Genomic DNA, 15,637 nt, shown 5'->3' with positions numbered 1-15,637 from the left:
CGGTTATACTTGTGGATTTTGTGGGCTCCTTTACTTTCTACGCCATTCCTAACAGTACCGTGAGTTCGGACTCTGCAGAATATTTGTGGCCTAAAATTTTCGGCAAATCCGGGGTGATTCCAGAGTAAAAACTGCAAATGTCATACATATATGTTGCACTGTGTACAGTTCCCCTGCCGCATATCGAAGGGTTAAATCGGCAGCGTTTCCACAACAGAAAGAAAGAGGAGCTTTGAACTATAATGCCACCTACTGAAAGTAGCAATCCCAAAAGTCAATATCGACCCTTTAACAAGCCTTGCCACACGATTCAGGATAAAAGCCAAACCAGAATCTCTATTTGCAGACATGTGTTTTGTTGTTTTGCCCCTCCTCAGTGCAAAGCAAGAGATCTGATTTGGCTGTTTGAGAGGCCTTTTACTGAACTCTAAGAGGTATCTTCTCTTTTTGTGGAGAGTGACATGCCGGTGTAAAGAGACTTAGGAGAAATTTCCACGCTGAGCTTTTGGTGAGTTCTTGATATTGCAGATTTTCTGCATTCATTAGGTATAATAGGTTACTTAGATTTTTTCAAATATATGCAGCATAAAAAAATTCACCAAAAGCTCATTGTGGTGAAAAACGCTATGTAATGCTCCTTTGGGAAATTACTTCTCTCCTTCAGGAGAGTGGCATGACACTTGTTGAGGAGAGTAACATGTCGGTGTAAAGAATCTTATAGGTCATGCAATGCTCCTCTGGAAAATTCTCTCGTTTGAGGAAAATGACATGCCAGTGTAAGGAGACTTATAGGCCTTTTAGTGCTCCTTTAGGAACTTCGCTCCTTGAGGAGAGTGACATTCCGGTGTAAGGAGACTTATAGCCCATGCAATGCTCTTTTGAGAAATTACATCTCTCCTTGAGGAGAGTCACATGCCAGTGTAAGGAGACTTGTAGCCCATACAATGCTCTTTTGAGAAATTACGTCTCTCCTTGAGGAGAGTCACATGCCAGTGTAAGGAGACTTGTAGCCCATGCAATGCTCTTTTGAGAAATTATGTCTCTCCTTGAGGAGAGTCACATGCCGGTGTAAGGAGACTTATAGGCCAAGCAGTGCTCCTCTGGGAAATTAATTTCCCAGGAAAGCATTGCATGGTCTATAAGTCTCCTTACACCAGCATGTCACTCTTCACAAGCAAAAAGGTTACAACTTAGACCACAACAGAGTGAGCATGCTGTAGATTGGAATATTTGCAGAATGCTCCCTCCTTCCTCCCTATCCACATCTATTTTTGGTCTTTGAGTTATTTTAAAGGTTTTCTATTCTTTACAGTATTTTTCTGAGACCATCTGATAATCCAAAAGAATTGATAATTCAGCTCTTAAAGTTACAGTGGATGCTTCTCTCCGCTTGCTGTATATTTAGAGATTTGTAGCCGGTTACTGCATTGTCATAAACCTTAGAGAATCATTTGTAAGTCACTTGGGTATATTGTGTATTGTAGAGAAGTGCTAAAGCCAGGTGACTCACTGCGCGGACATGCGTCACATTTCATGAAGACTTGATGATCTTCTGCAACCGTTGCATCATCTGTCACCAATATAAATTGTATAGAGTGCGGTTCTTAAAGGAGACAAGATAAAAATGAGAGAGACCCGTTCATTCTAGTGATCAGTGAGGGTCCTAGCAGTCAGACCCCTGTGGATGTCTCAGAGCTGCAGATGCAGGGTGGAATTGTTTTGGATAAATGATAACTTCTGGATCGGTGGGTTCTAACCATCGGGGCCCCCCACTTTGATATGTCTCCTTTACTGGGGTCTTCGTGCAGAAGATATGGTACGCGATTTAACTAATGGCTGATCGCTACGACCACTTACGTTAGGGATTGAACGGAGCATCGTGGACGCGCTGGGACTGCCACCCGGGTCACGTCTATAGGATTGTGCAGAGAAAGACGAAATCTTTACTTCTCTATCTCCATCTCTTCCATGGACATGAAAGATCTGTTCCCACGTAGTCCTTAAAAGAAAAAGGGGGATGCCCGCTCACTATTTGGATCGTTCAGGTGCACGGAACTACGGAACTCCCGTTCTGATCCAATGCCACATTTCCCCGTGCACCGCTTTTTGCAAACCAGGAACCCTTCTGTGTTTTGTTATTTATTTATTTATTTTTTTATGCCAGAAGTACCACAACGTATGTAATTGAAGACCTGGAGAATTTGTGGGAGCGCTGCCAATTATTGAAGGCGTCAATTCAGAAGAAGTTATTAAACATGCGTTTTGTTTTTTTTTATTCAACGCGTTTCGGAGAGACCGGCTTTTTTTTTCTTCAGGAAACGACCGCAATGTATGTAATTGGAAGTTTCCAAAATCCAGATTCACGTGCACGTCCACTGACTATAACCAATCATTTTGGAAACCGATTTGTTGCATTTCTTTTTCCAGATTACTTGATTTGGAGGAACCACATGTTTGGGGGTCATGTCAGTAAAACTCTTGGGCAGCGCCCGCCCGATGTCTGCAGATTGATGCCATTGTTCGTGTTGACAAAGCATTGCCCTTTGTAGGAAGTTATTATAGAGAGGACCGGTGCTTGCCCTGACTGTGGGAATGCCGGCAATTTCCCAGCCCCCAATTCATGGAGTCGACAGTGTGTGTGTGAAACTTGCAGCTGTTGCACATGTAGGTCAAAGTGGGCGTCTCGGCAAACGCGGCTTAGTATTCGCTTGTGAAGTGGCTGGTCTTACCTGATGGTAACCACACATGTACGCTACATGCATGTACCCACGCGGTATCAAACGGGTATTGCCAAAGTGCATGCAGCCATATATTCAGAATTTCTCCATTCTGGAGCCTTAGAAAGCTGGATAACAAATCACGTAGTAAAGTTATTTGTTGCCAGGAGTCTGAGAAAGCTGGGTGACAACATAATGAAAGAGTAAGGCTCGGTATACATGGATAGATAGATGCAAGAGCAATTCTCAGACGCCTCGCGCTTCCAAAACACTTGTGCATCTTGTCTGCCGCTTCCTGCAGCAGAACTGCGATTTCGCCGTAAAAGAAAACAAGACACGTCCTTTGCAATTAGCAGTGACATGCGACTTGCATTACAGACCATGTCAAGTGAGCGGCAGAAAACCGCACACCGTTGTAAACATTTGCAACTTTGTGTCACAGCAGACTGCAATGCTACCCAGTGGGAAATCGTAAGATGTGAAGTCGCAATGCAGCGCCACTACCTTCATTCCTCGCCGTTTGACCCTAATTTGTGTTCGCAAGATAAGTCAAAACATTTGGATGACTTGTCTGCGACTCGCTATCGAGCAACTATTTTAAAGCTGCGACTTCGCCGTTAAAAGAAAAAGAAACAGTCAGTATTTCTTATAAGTCTCAGCAGCATGCAACTTGTATTGCAGTCTCTGGCGAGTGCCTCCGACGGCCTAAAGTAAAACACTGAATTCGGACACTTTTGCAACTTTGTTGCAGTCCCCGTAGGTTGCAATGCAACATCATAAGAAAGCATTAGATGCGATGCTACAATGCAACACTGCGATCTCCCGTGGCACACGGCACATGTCGCTGTGCAGCCCTATCCTCAAACTTCAGCAGTTTGAGACCAGATGGTTTTCTTAGCGTTGGGTCACTAATGACTATCCTAACCTGTGCCACAATTGTCTCTATAGTGGGAGTCCGATCGATCAGGTTACCCCAGATCTCTAGAACGTAATTTCTGCTGTATTCCGAAATTTCCATGAGAAAATCCCTAAAGCCAGATCCTCTGGTTTCTTCAGAGACCGCGTGGTCAGTCCATTATGATCCACAGTCTATAGTGCTTTTAAGCAAACCACACCGGATACAAAGTGGCACGGCGGTTTCCTAAGGTTCCTAGCAGGTCCTAATAAAAATTAGGGGCAGGGGGGTGGACTTGCATCAGGTTTTCCAGCCTTAGGTGGTAACAGGTGATGATGTCCACCTGCACCAAAAGGGAGCCCTTATTGTGGGCCTCTTTGTTTTCAAGGTGCACTTATGATGGGAGAGTGCACTTCATAAAGCATTTCCTTTATGGCATAGCACCACTTGGTGCACACACAAAACCTTCCCAAGCCTGTGAACGAGCTCATCATCAGTCCATACGTCTATGCACATGGACCAAGGGATATATATATTTGCTAAAAGACGTGGGAGACTCCCTAAATGTATGGAGGAAGGTGCTGTGTCAGATGAGACCAAAACAACTTTTTGGGCACCAAGGTGAACACTGTCTGTCGCCAAACCAACGCAGCTCATCACCCCAGAACACCACTCCCACAGTGAAACATGGTGGTGGCAACATTATGGTGTTCTGGGGTGATGAGCTGTGTTGGTTTGGCAGCAGACATAGCGTTTACCCTGGTGCCTAAAAAGTTCAGTTTTGGTCTCATCTGACCACAGCACCTTCCTCCATACATTTAGGGAGTCTCCCACATGTCTTTTAGCAAACTCAAAAGACTTAACAGACATAGGACGTCCCCCAGTGTATGATCGAAGTGTCACGATACTAAGCATGTGAATTATGAAGGTAATTGCGTGCACCAAAAATTTTTAGGGGCTTTATAGCACATGGCAATTTTTGGTTATTTGATCCCATAAAAGTAATTTATACCTATATAAAGCCACGGGGTGAATACTTTCATCTCCCGCAGATGGATCTTGTCAGGACTGAAGACCAGCATTAATGACCACAGATAAACATTGACTTTAGGAATTACTCAGTGCACCGAACTCGCTGTGAACAGACGATTGTATAAGTTGTGTTTTGGGAACTTTTGCTGCAACTGATTGTTTTGTTTTTTTCTCCTTTTAATGCAAAGTGTGTTTATTGAAACTCTTCAACAAGAAGGCTGAATGCAGGTTTTTTTTATTATTATTATTCCAATTTGAATTTGTAAGGAAACCCAGGAGGCCCCTGGGTTATTAACACATGGACATGTCCATCCACATACTCCGATTCACACATGAAAGCCTAATATTTGCCCTGGTCATTCATGTGTTAATGAGCCAATCTGCAGGGGAGGGGGGGGGGAGTGCAAGGCTGTTGATGAGACATCAGACCCCCGCCTGCTGTATATCAGGGGACAGTGGAGTGAATGATGCAGGGTCCGGTGTTGTTGCAGGTACTTTATTATGACGTCTCCCTGCCTGATTGTCCGAGGCATCACATAGTCATTAGTGCTGTGATTGCGTCCCCATAATTTACTTTGGAAAATTTTAGACCAGAGCGATTATTATTCCTTTTATAGATGCATTTTTTTTGTTTACCGTATATACTCGAATATGAGCCGAGATTTTCAGCCCGTTTTTTTGGGCTGAAAGTCCCCCTCTCGGCTTATATTCGAGTCATATACACCGGGGGGTCGGAGGGGGAGAGGGGGCGGGGGTGTCAGGTCATACTTACCCGTCCTGACGCTGTCTCTTGAGCCCCCAGCTTCTCCGCGCTCTCTGTTCCTGCCTTCAGCGGTCACGTGGTACCGCTCATTAAAACTCATGAATATGCGCATATTCATGAGTTTTAATGAGCGGTATCACGTGACCGCTGAACGCAGGAAGAGAGAGCGCGGAGAAGCTTGGGGCTCAAGCGACAGTGTCAGGACGGGTAAGTATAGCGATACTCACTTGTCCTGCGTCCATGGCTGCTTGCTGCTGTCTGTCATCGGTCAGTGACTTGAGACAGCAGAGGGCGCGGTGACGTGATTAGTGCGCGCCGCGCCCCCTGCAGTCTGAACGTCACTGACTGATGACGTTGCAGATAGCAGTGAGCAGCCATGGACGCAGGACAGGTGAGAATCTGACACCCAGCGACGGAGAGGTGAGTATGTCATTTTTTTTATTTTTACATGCTGCAGCAGCAGCGGCAGCACATGGGGGAATAATCTTAAGGAGCTTCTAATGGGGGCAGTATATGGGGGAACAATCTATGGAGCTTCTAATGGGGTCAGCACATGGGGGAATAATCTTAAGGAGCTTCTAATGGGGGCAGCATATGGGGGAATAATCTATTGAGCTTCTAATGGGGGCAGTATATGGGGGAACAATCTATGGAGCTGCTTATGGGGGCAGTATATGGGGGAACAATATGGAGCTTCTAATGGGGGCAGCATATGGGGGAACAATCTGTGGAGCTTCTTATGGGGGCAGCATATGGGGGTACAATCTATGGAGCTTCTTCTGGGGACACCATATGGGGGAATAATCTATGGAGCATTTTCCACCCTAGGCTTATACTCGAGTCAATAAGTTTTCCCAGTTTTTTGTGGCAAAATTAGGGGGGTCGGCTTATACTCGGGTCGGCTTATACTCGAGTATATACGGTATTTGTTTTTGCTTATTTATTTAAGGGGGTCTACCCTTGTGAGAATAAAGCCTTATGCTCCGAAAGGAAAGGTTTGTGTCAGAATAATCATGGTTTAAATTAGCGTTTTTTAATTTATTTTTTTTTAATTAATGGTTTTTATACATTTTCCATATCATTATTTATGTTAAAAAAAACAACAGAAATTTAGCAAATTTCACACTGGCCTCTAGGGTTGATACTGGACTCTGAACTTCCTGTTTAGATGACTTTTCAGCAGACTCATTATCATTACAGACAGGATTATAATGGTAGGTGACATCTCTACAAACAGTAGATAACACGATCCGCCAATTACAGTAGATGTCATAGCTGACTTCCACCTCCTCCTGTACAATAACTGATAACACCTCTATATAAAGTAGATAACACAATAGATGTCACAGCTCACCTCATCCTGTACAATGACTGATAACACCTCTCTTTACAGTAGATAACACAGGATCCACTATTCACAATAGGTGATGTCACAGCTCACCTCCTCCTCCTGTACAATGACTGATAACTGAAACCTGGCAGAACATGTCTTGGCAGTAATATTCTGGCATTTATGTCACATGTTAGAAGGGTCCATTGGCAATTAAGCAGATCACTAATTTTCCCCTCCTTCTATGACTCCAATTATCCGCTGTGATCCGTGTGAGATCACTGCAAAAAGTATTCCTATTCCCCGCAGCACCATCATGACAGAAATAAATCACTACATCGTGCCCGTTCCAATCAACGGACTGTCCGTGTCCGTCTGTGTAATGCAGGATTGGACAGATCCTCCGGAAAGATGCTGTAAGTGACCTCTTGGTCAGAGAACAGAGGATTCCCCTCTATTAGCCCCAAATTTCCTGTAAGGGTGTATTAACATGGACATCCCCTTCCCCCTCTAGTAAAGGGGGTATTCCAAGCTATAACTAGTCATAACTGAACCACAGGGCGAAAAATGTCTCAATCGTCAGGCCGAGACAGACGTGGCCCCCGAGCCGAGACAGACGTGGCCCCCGAGCCGAGACAGACGTGGCGCCAGAAGTCATTTTGTAGGAAATGTCACTCTCTACTTCCAGGGCACAGACATTTGTCCTGGTGATGTGTGTTCATTGTACGACCATTGATTTTTTTTTTTTTTTAATTACAGGAAGCAGAGATCTTGAAAATCGTAAACATTTTTATTAGACAAAAAAAACAAAACATATGGTTTCTAGAAACTAGAATATTCACTTTGGGATGGAGGATAACCTGCAGGTTGTCAGGGGTCTGACCGCTGGGATTTAGGGTGATCCTCAGTGTGAGGATCTGGAAGTCCCGGTTTTGGGATAACTATGGATAAGGGATAACTTGCAGATTGCTGGGGGTCCAACCACCGGGATGCAGGGTGATTCTCAGTGCGAGGGTCTGGAAATTCCAGTTTTGGGATAACTATGGATACAGGATAGATTGCTGGGGATCTGACCTAAAGGATGCAGGGAGATCCTGATTGCCAGGGTCTGGAAGTCCCAGTTTTGGGATAACTGGATAAGGGATAATTTGCAGATTGCTCTGGGTCCGACCACTGGGATGCAGGGTGGTCCTCAGCATGAGGGTCTGGAAATCCAGTTTTGGGATCATTGGGGGGGGGGGGGGGGGGGGGCAACGACTGGGATAACTATATATAGGAGATAATTTGCTATTTTGGGAATAACCCTTTAATCGAAACATGAAATGTCTTTGCTGCAGAAAGTCTCAGTAGATGATAAATGGCTGGGCTACGAGGTGACTTGGGCTGGGGGCTACCAGGTGACTTAAAAAGGGGAAAAAAAAGTCTTTAAAAACTTTAAGGGATTATCGTGCACCATTCACTATTGCATTGGAAGTTATCTGCTGTTGAGAAGTGAGTGGCGCTGACGACATTATGACCCCACACACCTGTTGATCGTGCACAAGTTTCGGCAGGTGGGTGGTGTCGTCACCTCATTGGCACCTCTCACTTCTGAGCGTCGGATTACTCATTTACATAACCTAAAAGTCATTATTATGGAGATGACGTCCCTCTGTCCTCGCAGCCGTGCTTAGGTGCTTCAGTCTCGATATGTAAAATGTTCTTCACCGGTCGCAAAATTAGTAATCATTGATTGTCTTAATTTTACCCTCTCCCTGGAAGTGTCCCGCATCGGTCCACCTTAGTGCGAGTCGCCGTTATCTGGGAGAATGGGCAGTCCCATCATCTATGGCGTCCGACGATGATGTACGCTGGATCCAGTAATGTAACCCGTGTCTTCTGTGTTTTCCAGACATGCCAATATTTGGACTGTGCCCGGCCTACGATGAGTTTTATCTGGTCGTATGTAGCCAATGTAATCAGGTCATAAAGCCGCAAGCATTTCAATCACATTATGGTAAGTGCTTAACTATGACTTAATAACGCTGTTAAATCAGGATTATAGATGGCACATTTTGTTCATCCCATTAATGATTTATAAAGCTCCTCATTGACGGCTTCACCGGGGGGGAAAAAATTACACTTTGAGGATTTTAACACATGCTGAAATTTTGGTTTTGGTGTATTAGTTTCTCCTTCGCCTCGACGATAGACTCACTAGATTGCAGGCAGATGCGTTTTATTCTGTGAAGGTTATAACACTTCAGAGGAAAACAAAGTTTGGAAAGTCGTCCAGGAACTGTCTCAGATGACCAGTCCGGTGTCATTCCCCTCGGCTTCTCGTCCCGCTCCAGTTGATTGACAGGTTTCTCCTTATGTTTACAATGAAGGGGTAGATGCCTAATGCAAATTTAGCAGCACCTCCCCATGCAGAAGTGATCGGCACAGGACAACCTTTTAATTGCTTTTTTATTTTTAGCAGCCTATGTTTATCAGTCAAGGTATCCAGACATTTTGCAAACCTGTTTTCTTGGCTCGTCCTTTGTGTACATTCAGACGTGACCGATTTGCTGTAGAAATGTTGCTGCAGCAAATCTATAGAAAGCCGCAGGGGTAATTTGCACCAGTTTTTTTTTTTTTTTTTTTTTTTTTTCCTTTGATGTGAGTAATGGTTTTCTTACTTTTCTTTCTTATTTTTAGCTAGACTTGCAGATTTCACTGCAGAATTGCCGATGAATGGCACACAAAAAACTCAATCGTTGGATTTTGATGTTGGTTTTGACTTCCCTTTCAAATTAACAGCTATGCACAATGGTAGCAATTCACAAGTGGACTATCGGCAGTACCACTTGTATACGCAGATCGCCAGAATTGTTGCTTTGGAGGCATGTTAAGGGTCTAAGGGTTGCCTAAACTTAAAAAAAAAAAATATATATATATATATATATATAATGAAAAAAATAATTTTTTTATATGTATGATATATAATCTTTTTTTTCTGGGCACTATTGTAATGTTCAGAGTGGTCTACTACACTGTTCTATATCTTTATCTTTTTGCGGCACCTTGGCCCGGCACAGAGGTCACTTTTTTTTGCCTTCCATCATGCACGTGCTTTGTAGCGTTTCCCAACTTACATCCTACGCGTAGACCAAAACACATGACGTAAACCCTACCCAAATGTGCATCAATGTGTAGTGATGAATGGAGAAACTTAAGAATCCTGGCAAGTTGGGGGATTACATCATTTGCGTCATAGCCTCAATGTTTTCCCTGATAGATAGAGAGATATATATATATATATATATATATATATATATATATATATATATATATATATATATATATACTCACTCGCACACATACACTGCACAACAAAATAAAGGAAACTCTAAAATATCACTTACATTTCACTGAATGAATTATTCGAGCTGCAAATCTTTATTCATTACATAGTGGCATGTGTTGAGAACAAGAAAACATATAAAAATGATCAATGTAAATCACAATTAATATCCCATGGAGGTCATCATTTGGAATGATACTCAAAATCAAAGTGGAAAATCAAATTACAGGCTGATCCGACTTAAGTGTATATGCCTCAAGACAAGGAAATGATGCTCAGTATTGTCTGTGGCCTCCACGTGCCTGAATGACCTCCCTCCAATGTCTGGCCATGCTTCTTATGATTCGGTGGAGGTTCTCCTGAGGGATCTCCTCCCACACTTGGATTAAAGCATCAGTCAACTCCTGGACAGTGTGTCGTGCAATGTGGCATTGGTAGATGGAACGAGACATGTTGTCCCAGATGTGCTCGACTGGATTCAGGTCTGGGGAACTGGCAGGCCAGTCCATAGCATCATTGCCTTCATCCTGAAGGAACTGCTGACACACTTCAGCCACATGAGGCCTAGCATTGTCCTGCATCAAAAGGAACCCAGGGCACTCTGCATGTGGTCTCACAGTGGGTCTGAGGATCTCATCCCGGTACCTAATTGCAGTCATGGTACAACTGGCTAGCACATGGAGGGCTGTTCGGCCCTCCAAATAAATGCCTCCCGCACCATTGCTGACCCATTGCCGAACCAGTCATGCTGGTGGATGTTGCGGGCAGCAGAACGTTTACTACGGCGTCTCCAGACTCTGTCATGGGTGCTCGATGTGAACCTGCTCTCATCCGTGAAGAGCACAGGGCTCCAATGTCGAATCTGCCAATCCTGGTGTTCTCTGGCAAATGGCAATCGCCAACACCTACTTGTGGACGTCGGGCCTCATACCACCATCATGGAGTCTGTTTCTGACAGTTTGAGCGAATACACGGATGTTAGTGGCCTGCTGGAGGTCATTTTTGCAACGCTCTAGCATTGCTTCTCCTGTTCCTCCTTGCACTCCTTCCTCTTTCTGCTGGGTTGTTACCCTCCTACGGCACCCTCCACGTCTCCTGGTGTACTGGCCTGTGTCCTGGTATCTGCTCCATTCTCTGGACACTGCTGACAGACACAGCTACCCTTCTTGCCACAGCTGGCATTGATGTGCCATCCTGGATGAGCTGCACTGATCTGAGCAACTTCTTCTATGGGTTGTAGACACTGCTGAGAACCCTTTTGATAAATAGAGCATAAATACAGCCATCAAGAAAATTGTTGGGAGTATCCACGCTCAGATTATCTGTCCCATTTTTGTTCGGATTGTCCACATTACTCTTGCCACCTTTGTGAACAATATTTAATTTTTTTCTTAAATGTAAAGCATTTGGGACTAAAAATAATTTTTGCAACTGAGCTTCATTAAAAAGTTTGCACCATATACCTTCTATAGCCTCTGTCCTGTATTGTCTATTGATGGCTACAGAATGAGTTAACTGAAAATCCATCAGTGAGCTTATTGAGATTGAATGATAAGATGTAACACTTTTATCCGTTTGTGTTTTTCTGCGCTTCTCTCGCCTGATTTATGGCCACAGACCACATCAAAATTAAATATGCAGGGATATAAAAGCCAAATAGTGCAGCTTTTTTAATGAAACATAATTGCAATATTGATTTTTAGGACCAACATGGAAATGCATGCACTTAAGTAAAAGAAAAAAAAGTCGCCAAAGGTGGACAACCAATTTTAAGGTGTGTGTGTGTGTGTAGTGTGGCCTGAAAAAGTGTTCACCCCATATCCCCTCCCCTCCTTGACATTTTTCGTGTTTTGCTACCTCTCACATACTGAAATTTCACAGTTTTTTTAGAGCATTTGTATCAGTTCATGTATAGAACATGCATACAACTGTGAACATTTGAGAGGCAAACAACAAAATAACTGAAAATTTTAGTGTGCATAACTATTCATCCCCCTATAGTCAGTACTTTGTAGAGCCTCCTTTTGGGGCAATTACAGCTCCAATTCGCTTTGGATAAATCTCTGAGCTTTCCACATCTTTCCACTGCGTTTTTTGCCCATTCCTCAATGCAAAACTGCTCCAGCTCCTTCAAGTCAGATGGTTTCCTCTGGTGAACAACAATCTTCAAGTCTGACCACAGATTCTTAATTGGATTAAGTTCTGGGCTTTGACTAGGCCACTCCAAAACATTTACTTGTTTCCTCTTAAACCACTTGTGTTGCTTTAGCAGTATGCTTTGGGACATTATCTTGTTGGAATGTGAACCTCTGTCCCAGTCTCAAGTTACTGATGGACTGAAACAGATTTTGCTCAAGAATATACCTGTATTTCACACCATCCATCTTCTCCTCGACTCGGACCATTTTTCTTGTCCCTGATGCCGAAAACATCCTCACAGCATGATGCTGCCACCACCATGTTTCACTGTGGGAATGGTGTTTCTTGGTGATGAGCTTTGTTGGTTTTGGGCCAGACATAGTGTTTACCTTGGTGGCCTAAAAGTTCAATTTTGGTCTCAGATGATCACTTTCCTTCATACCTTTGGGGAGTGTCCCACATGTCTTTTGACAAACTCAAAACGAGCTTTACAATTTTTGTGTGTAAGAAAAGGATTTTTTCCGGCCACTCTTCCATGAAGGCCACCCATATGGAGTGTACTACTTATTGTAGTCGCATGGACAGATACCCCAGTCTCTGCTTGGGAACTCTGCAGCTCTTGCAGAGTTATCTTTGGACTCTGTACTGTCTCTCTAGTTTAAAGCCCTCCTTGCCCGGGCTGAGAGTTTTGGTGGGCCTCCCTCTCTTGGCAGGTTTGTGGTGGTACCATGTTCTTTCCATTTGATGATGATGGATTTGTTAGTGCAGAGGTTGAGGTTTTTTTTTTTAACCCAACCCTGACTTGTACTTCTCAACAACTTTGTCCCTGACTTGTTTGGAGATCTCCTTGGTCGTCATAGTGTTGTTTGGAGATCTCCTTGGTCTTCATGGGGTTGTTTGGAGATCTCCTTGGTCTTCGTAGTGTTTGGTTAGTGGTGCCTCTTGTTAATGGTGTTGCAGCCTCTGTGGCCTTCCAGAAAAGGTAAAGTGTATATACTGAGAGACTTGTGACACTTAGGTCGCACACAGGGGGATGTCCTGTCACTAAGCATGTGACTGATAAAGGGAATTGCTGCACCAGATTTTTTTAGGGTCTTCATAGCAAAAGGGGTGAATACATATTCATATGACAATTTTTAGTTATTTGATTGCATACATTTAATTCATTGCTATATTTTTCACACTTCACCAACTTACACTATTTAGTGCTGATGAATCACACACAAATCGGATTACAAAAATATCTACACAGGTTGTAATGTAACAAAATGGGTAACAAGCCACGGGGGGTAAATATCTTCTCAAGCCACCGTGTGTTATGTATGTATATGTGTGTGTATGTATGTGTCTGTGTGTATATATAATATATATATTGTGTGTGTGTGTGTATGTGTGTATATATATATATATATATATATATATATATATATATATATATATATATATATATATATATATATATATATATATATATATAAAATATAGTTTCTGTGTTTGTATTGCCTACGGAAAAAAAATAAAATGGAAAGGAATCTTGTCCCCCATCCTAGTCTTGGGCCTTTTAAACATAGCTATATCGCTAAAGCGTCACCGATTTTGTGACGCAACAGAGATCTCGCTACATGTGACACGTACCTGCGACCCGGCCCCCCGCTGGATATCGCTGATCACGCAAGAAAGTCCTGGTCCATTTTCTCGTCGTCAGCTTCCTGCTGGCGCCGAGTGACGCATGGACGCGGGCGGAAGACGTCATCATCGCTGCGTGTGACGGGTACGTAACGACCGCCAACCGCTGCTGCATCGCTGGTGAGATCTGCCTGTTTGGCAGCTCACTAGCGACCATTTAACGATGCACCAGCGATCCTGACCGGGTCGTATCGTTGTTGGGGTCGCTTGTGCATCGCTAAATGTAACGGGGCCTTTAGTGTATAGTCTCCTATACACATTAGATAAGTCTGTCAACCGCACCGATTTTTACGGGTCCATCTGATGTTTATGGGGCCTCCGGACTGTTTCCCGACTGATGTCGGGGGAGAATAGAACTGGGTAGTTCCAATTTTTCTGCCAGATCCTATTGTATTCCGGGGAGATAAGCCACCGTCAGAAGAGTCAGCGTCCTCTCTCTTTGAAGACGAACACTTGTGATTATGGGGGGAGTCGGGAGAGACGGGGTATCTTTCTCATACATATAAGCATCTTAATTCCGTCTCCACAATTATTCAAAACCTCCAAACAGCTTGTTTCTTAAACTTTTTCCTGAACACATGAGTAGATGATGGTCATCCCGTGCTGGTCATGCAGTACTGACAAACCTGACCAGCAGGTGGCGCCAGCGCCGCTCAGTATAAACGCTGCATAAACATTTACTTTGGGTTAAAAAAAAAAAAAAATAGAAAAGCTGTGAGTCTGCCTGCTGTGTGTGACCCGGTGACGTGACGGAGGATGAATCATCGCGTCCATCAGGACCCTTCTTATGGTGTCCCCGGTTCCCCTCTGTCTTCCCAGCCTTGTCTGACCACTTTTGCTAGTAGCTGTACCTATTTACTCCTATCTATACGCCTAATATCTGACGGTACCACTATATACCTGACGGCAGCGTCCGCTCATCATCCCGCCACTCAGGACTGCAGTGGGTCCTCTCCTGGTGTTGCAGAGATCGTGGCGGTATTCCTTATTATAGCCATATGGTACTGATGTATAACATCCCAGAGAAGCCCTGTACGGTGAATTATTTACCGTGCAGTTGCCTGTGATACCATGCGTTGATGTGTAAGATCCGCGCACAGCAGGAACGTGTCCACGGGTGCAGATATTGGCAGCCGTACAGTAGACGAGACGCGTACAGCCGAGGATCCGGGCGACATCGCTCACCTCCCTGCTGACCACAGACATTGCTTCTCTCGCTCATGTCTCTTACACTCCGCTGACAGCTGCTCCGCTGCCTTTTTATTGTTACACCCGTGGGGGGTGCATTTATATCCGCTACTGTGTGAGCATATCTGTTACCTGTAGGAGCCAGGGAGAAGTATCATTGGTAATTCAAGTCTTCCTGCCCTGGTTCGGCGTCCGGTCCTTTGTGGCAGCCAGTCTCCACTTCTGCGCACTCCATCCTTGGCCGGGCCTCCGGTGCTAGACCTCAGATAACATACGATGACCTCACGTGAGACCTTGTGATTAGGCCTTCGCAAAACATCGAGGGGCCTAGGAAACCTTAGAGGAGCCCAGGATGTCAGGTGAAGTGAAGATCAGCTGCCACAGATGGCCGGCCTGAACACCGAACCAGGGCAGCGTGAATCAGGTTGCTTAGCTCTATCCTTGACCTGTTCTTTTCTTGACATCTGCCATCAAGGGAGTGTCGGGACATCCGGCACACATTAGAGAGTTGTGAGTTCAGGCAACCTCCATTAGACTTACAGGCATCTTTTAGGCCTCATGC

General features: G+C 44.3%; 1 protein-coding gene across 5 annotated transcripts in view; it reads left to right on the top strand.

The window, feature by feature from the left end:
- Window positions 1-15,637, top strand: part of ATXN7 (ataxin 7) — a 122,301-nt gene that overhangs the window by 75,733 nt on the left and 30,931 nt on the right. For all 5 annotated transcript variants that reach the window (XM_073569775.1, XM_073569773.1, XM_073569769.1 and 2 more), the window contains one exon: window positions 8,629-8,733. In XM_073569775.1, the coding sequence (XP_073425876.1) occupies window positions 8,629-8,733 (105 nt within the window). The remainder of the gene's footprint in view (window positions 1-8,628; window positions 8,734-15,637) is intronic.

This window comes from Dendrobates tinctorius, unplaced genomic scaffold, assembly GCF_039654945.1.
Source record: "Dendrobates tinctorius isolate UK_male_01 unplaced genomic scaffold, ASM3965494v1 ptg000027l, whole genome shotgun sequence".
NCBI lineage: Eukaryota > Metazoa > Chordata > Amphibia > Anura > Dendrobatidae > Dendrobates > Dendrobates tinctorius.
The sequence above is the reverse complement of the archived record's forward strand: the minus strand, read 5'-3'. Positions and strand labels throughout refer to the sequence as shown.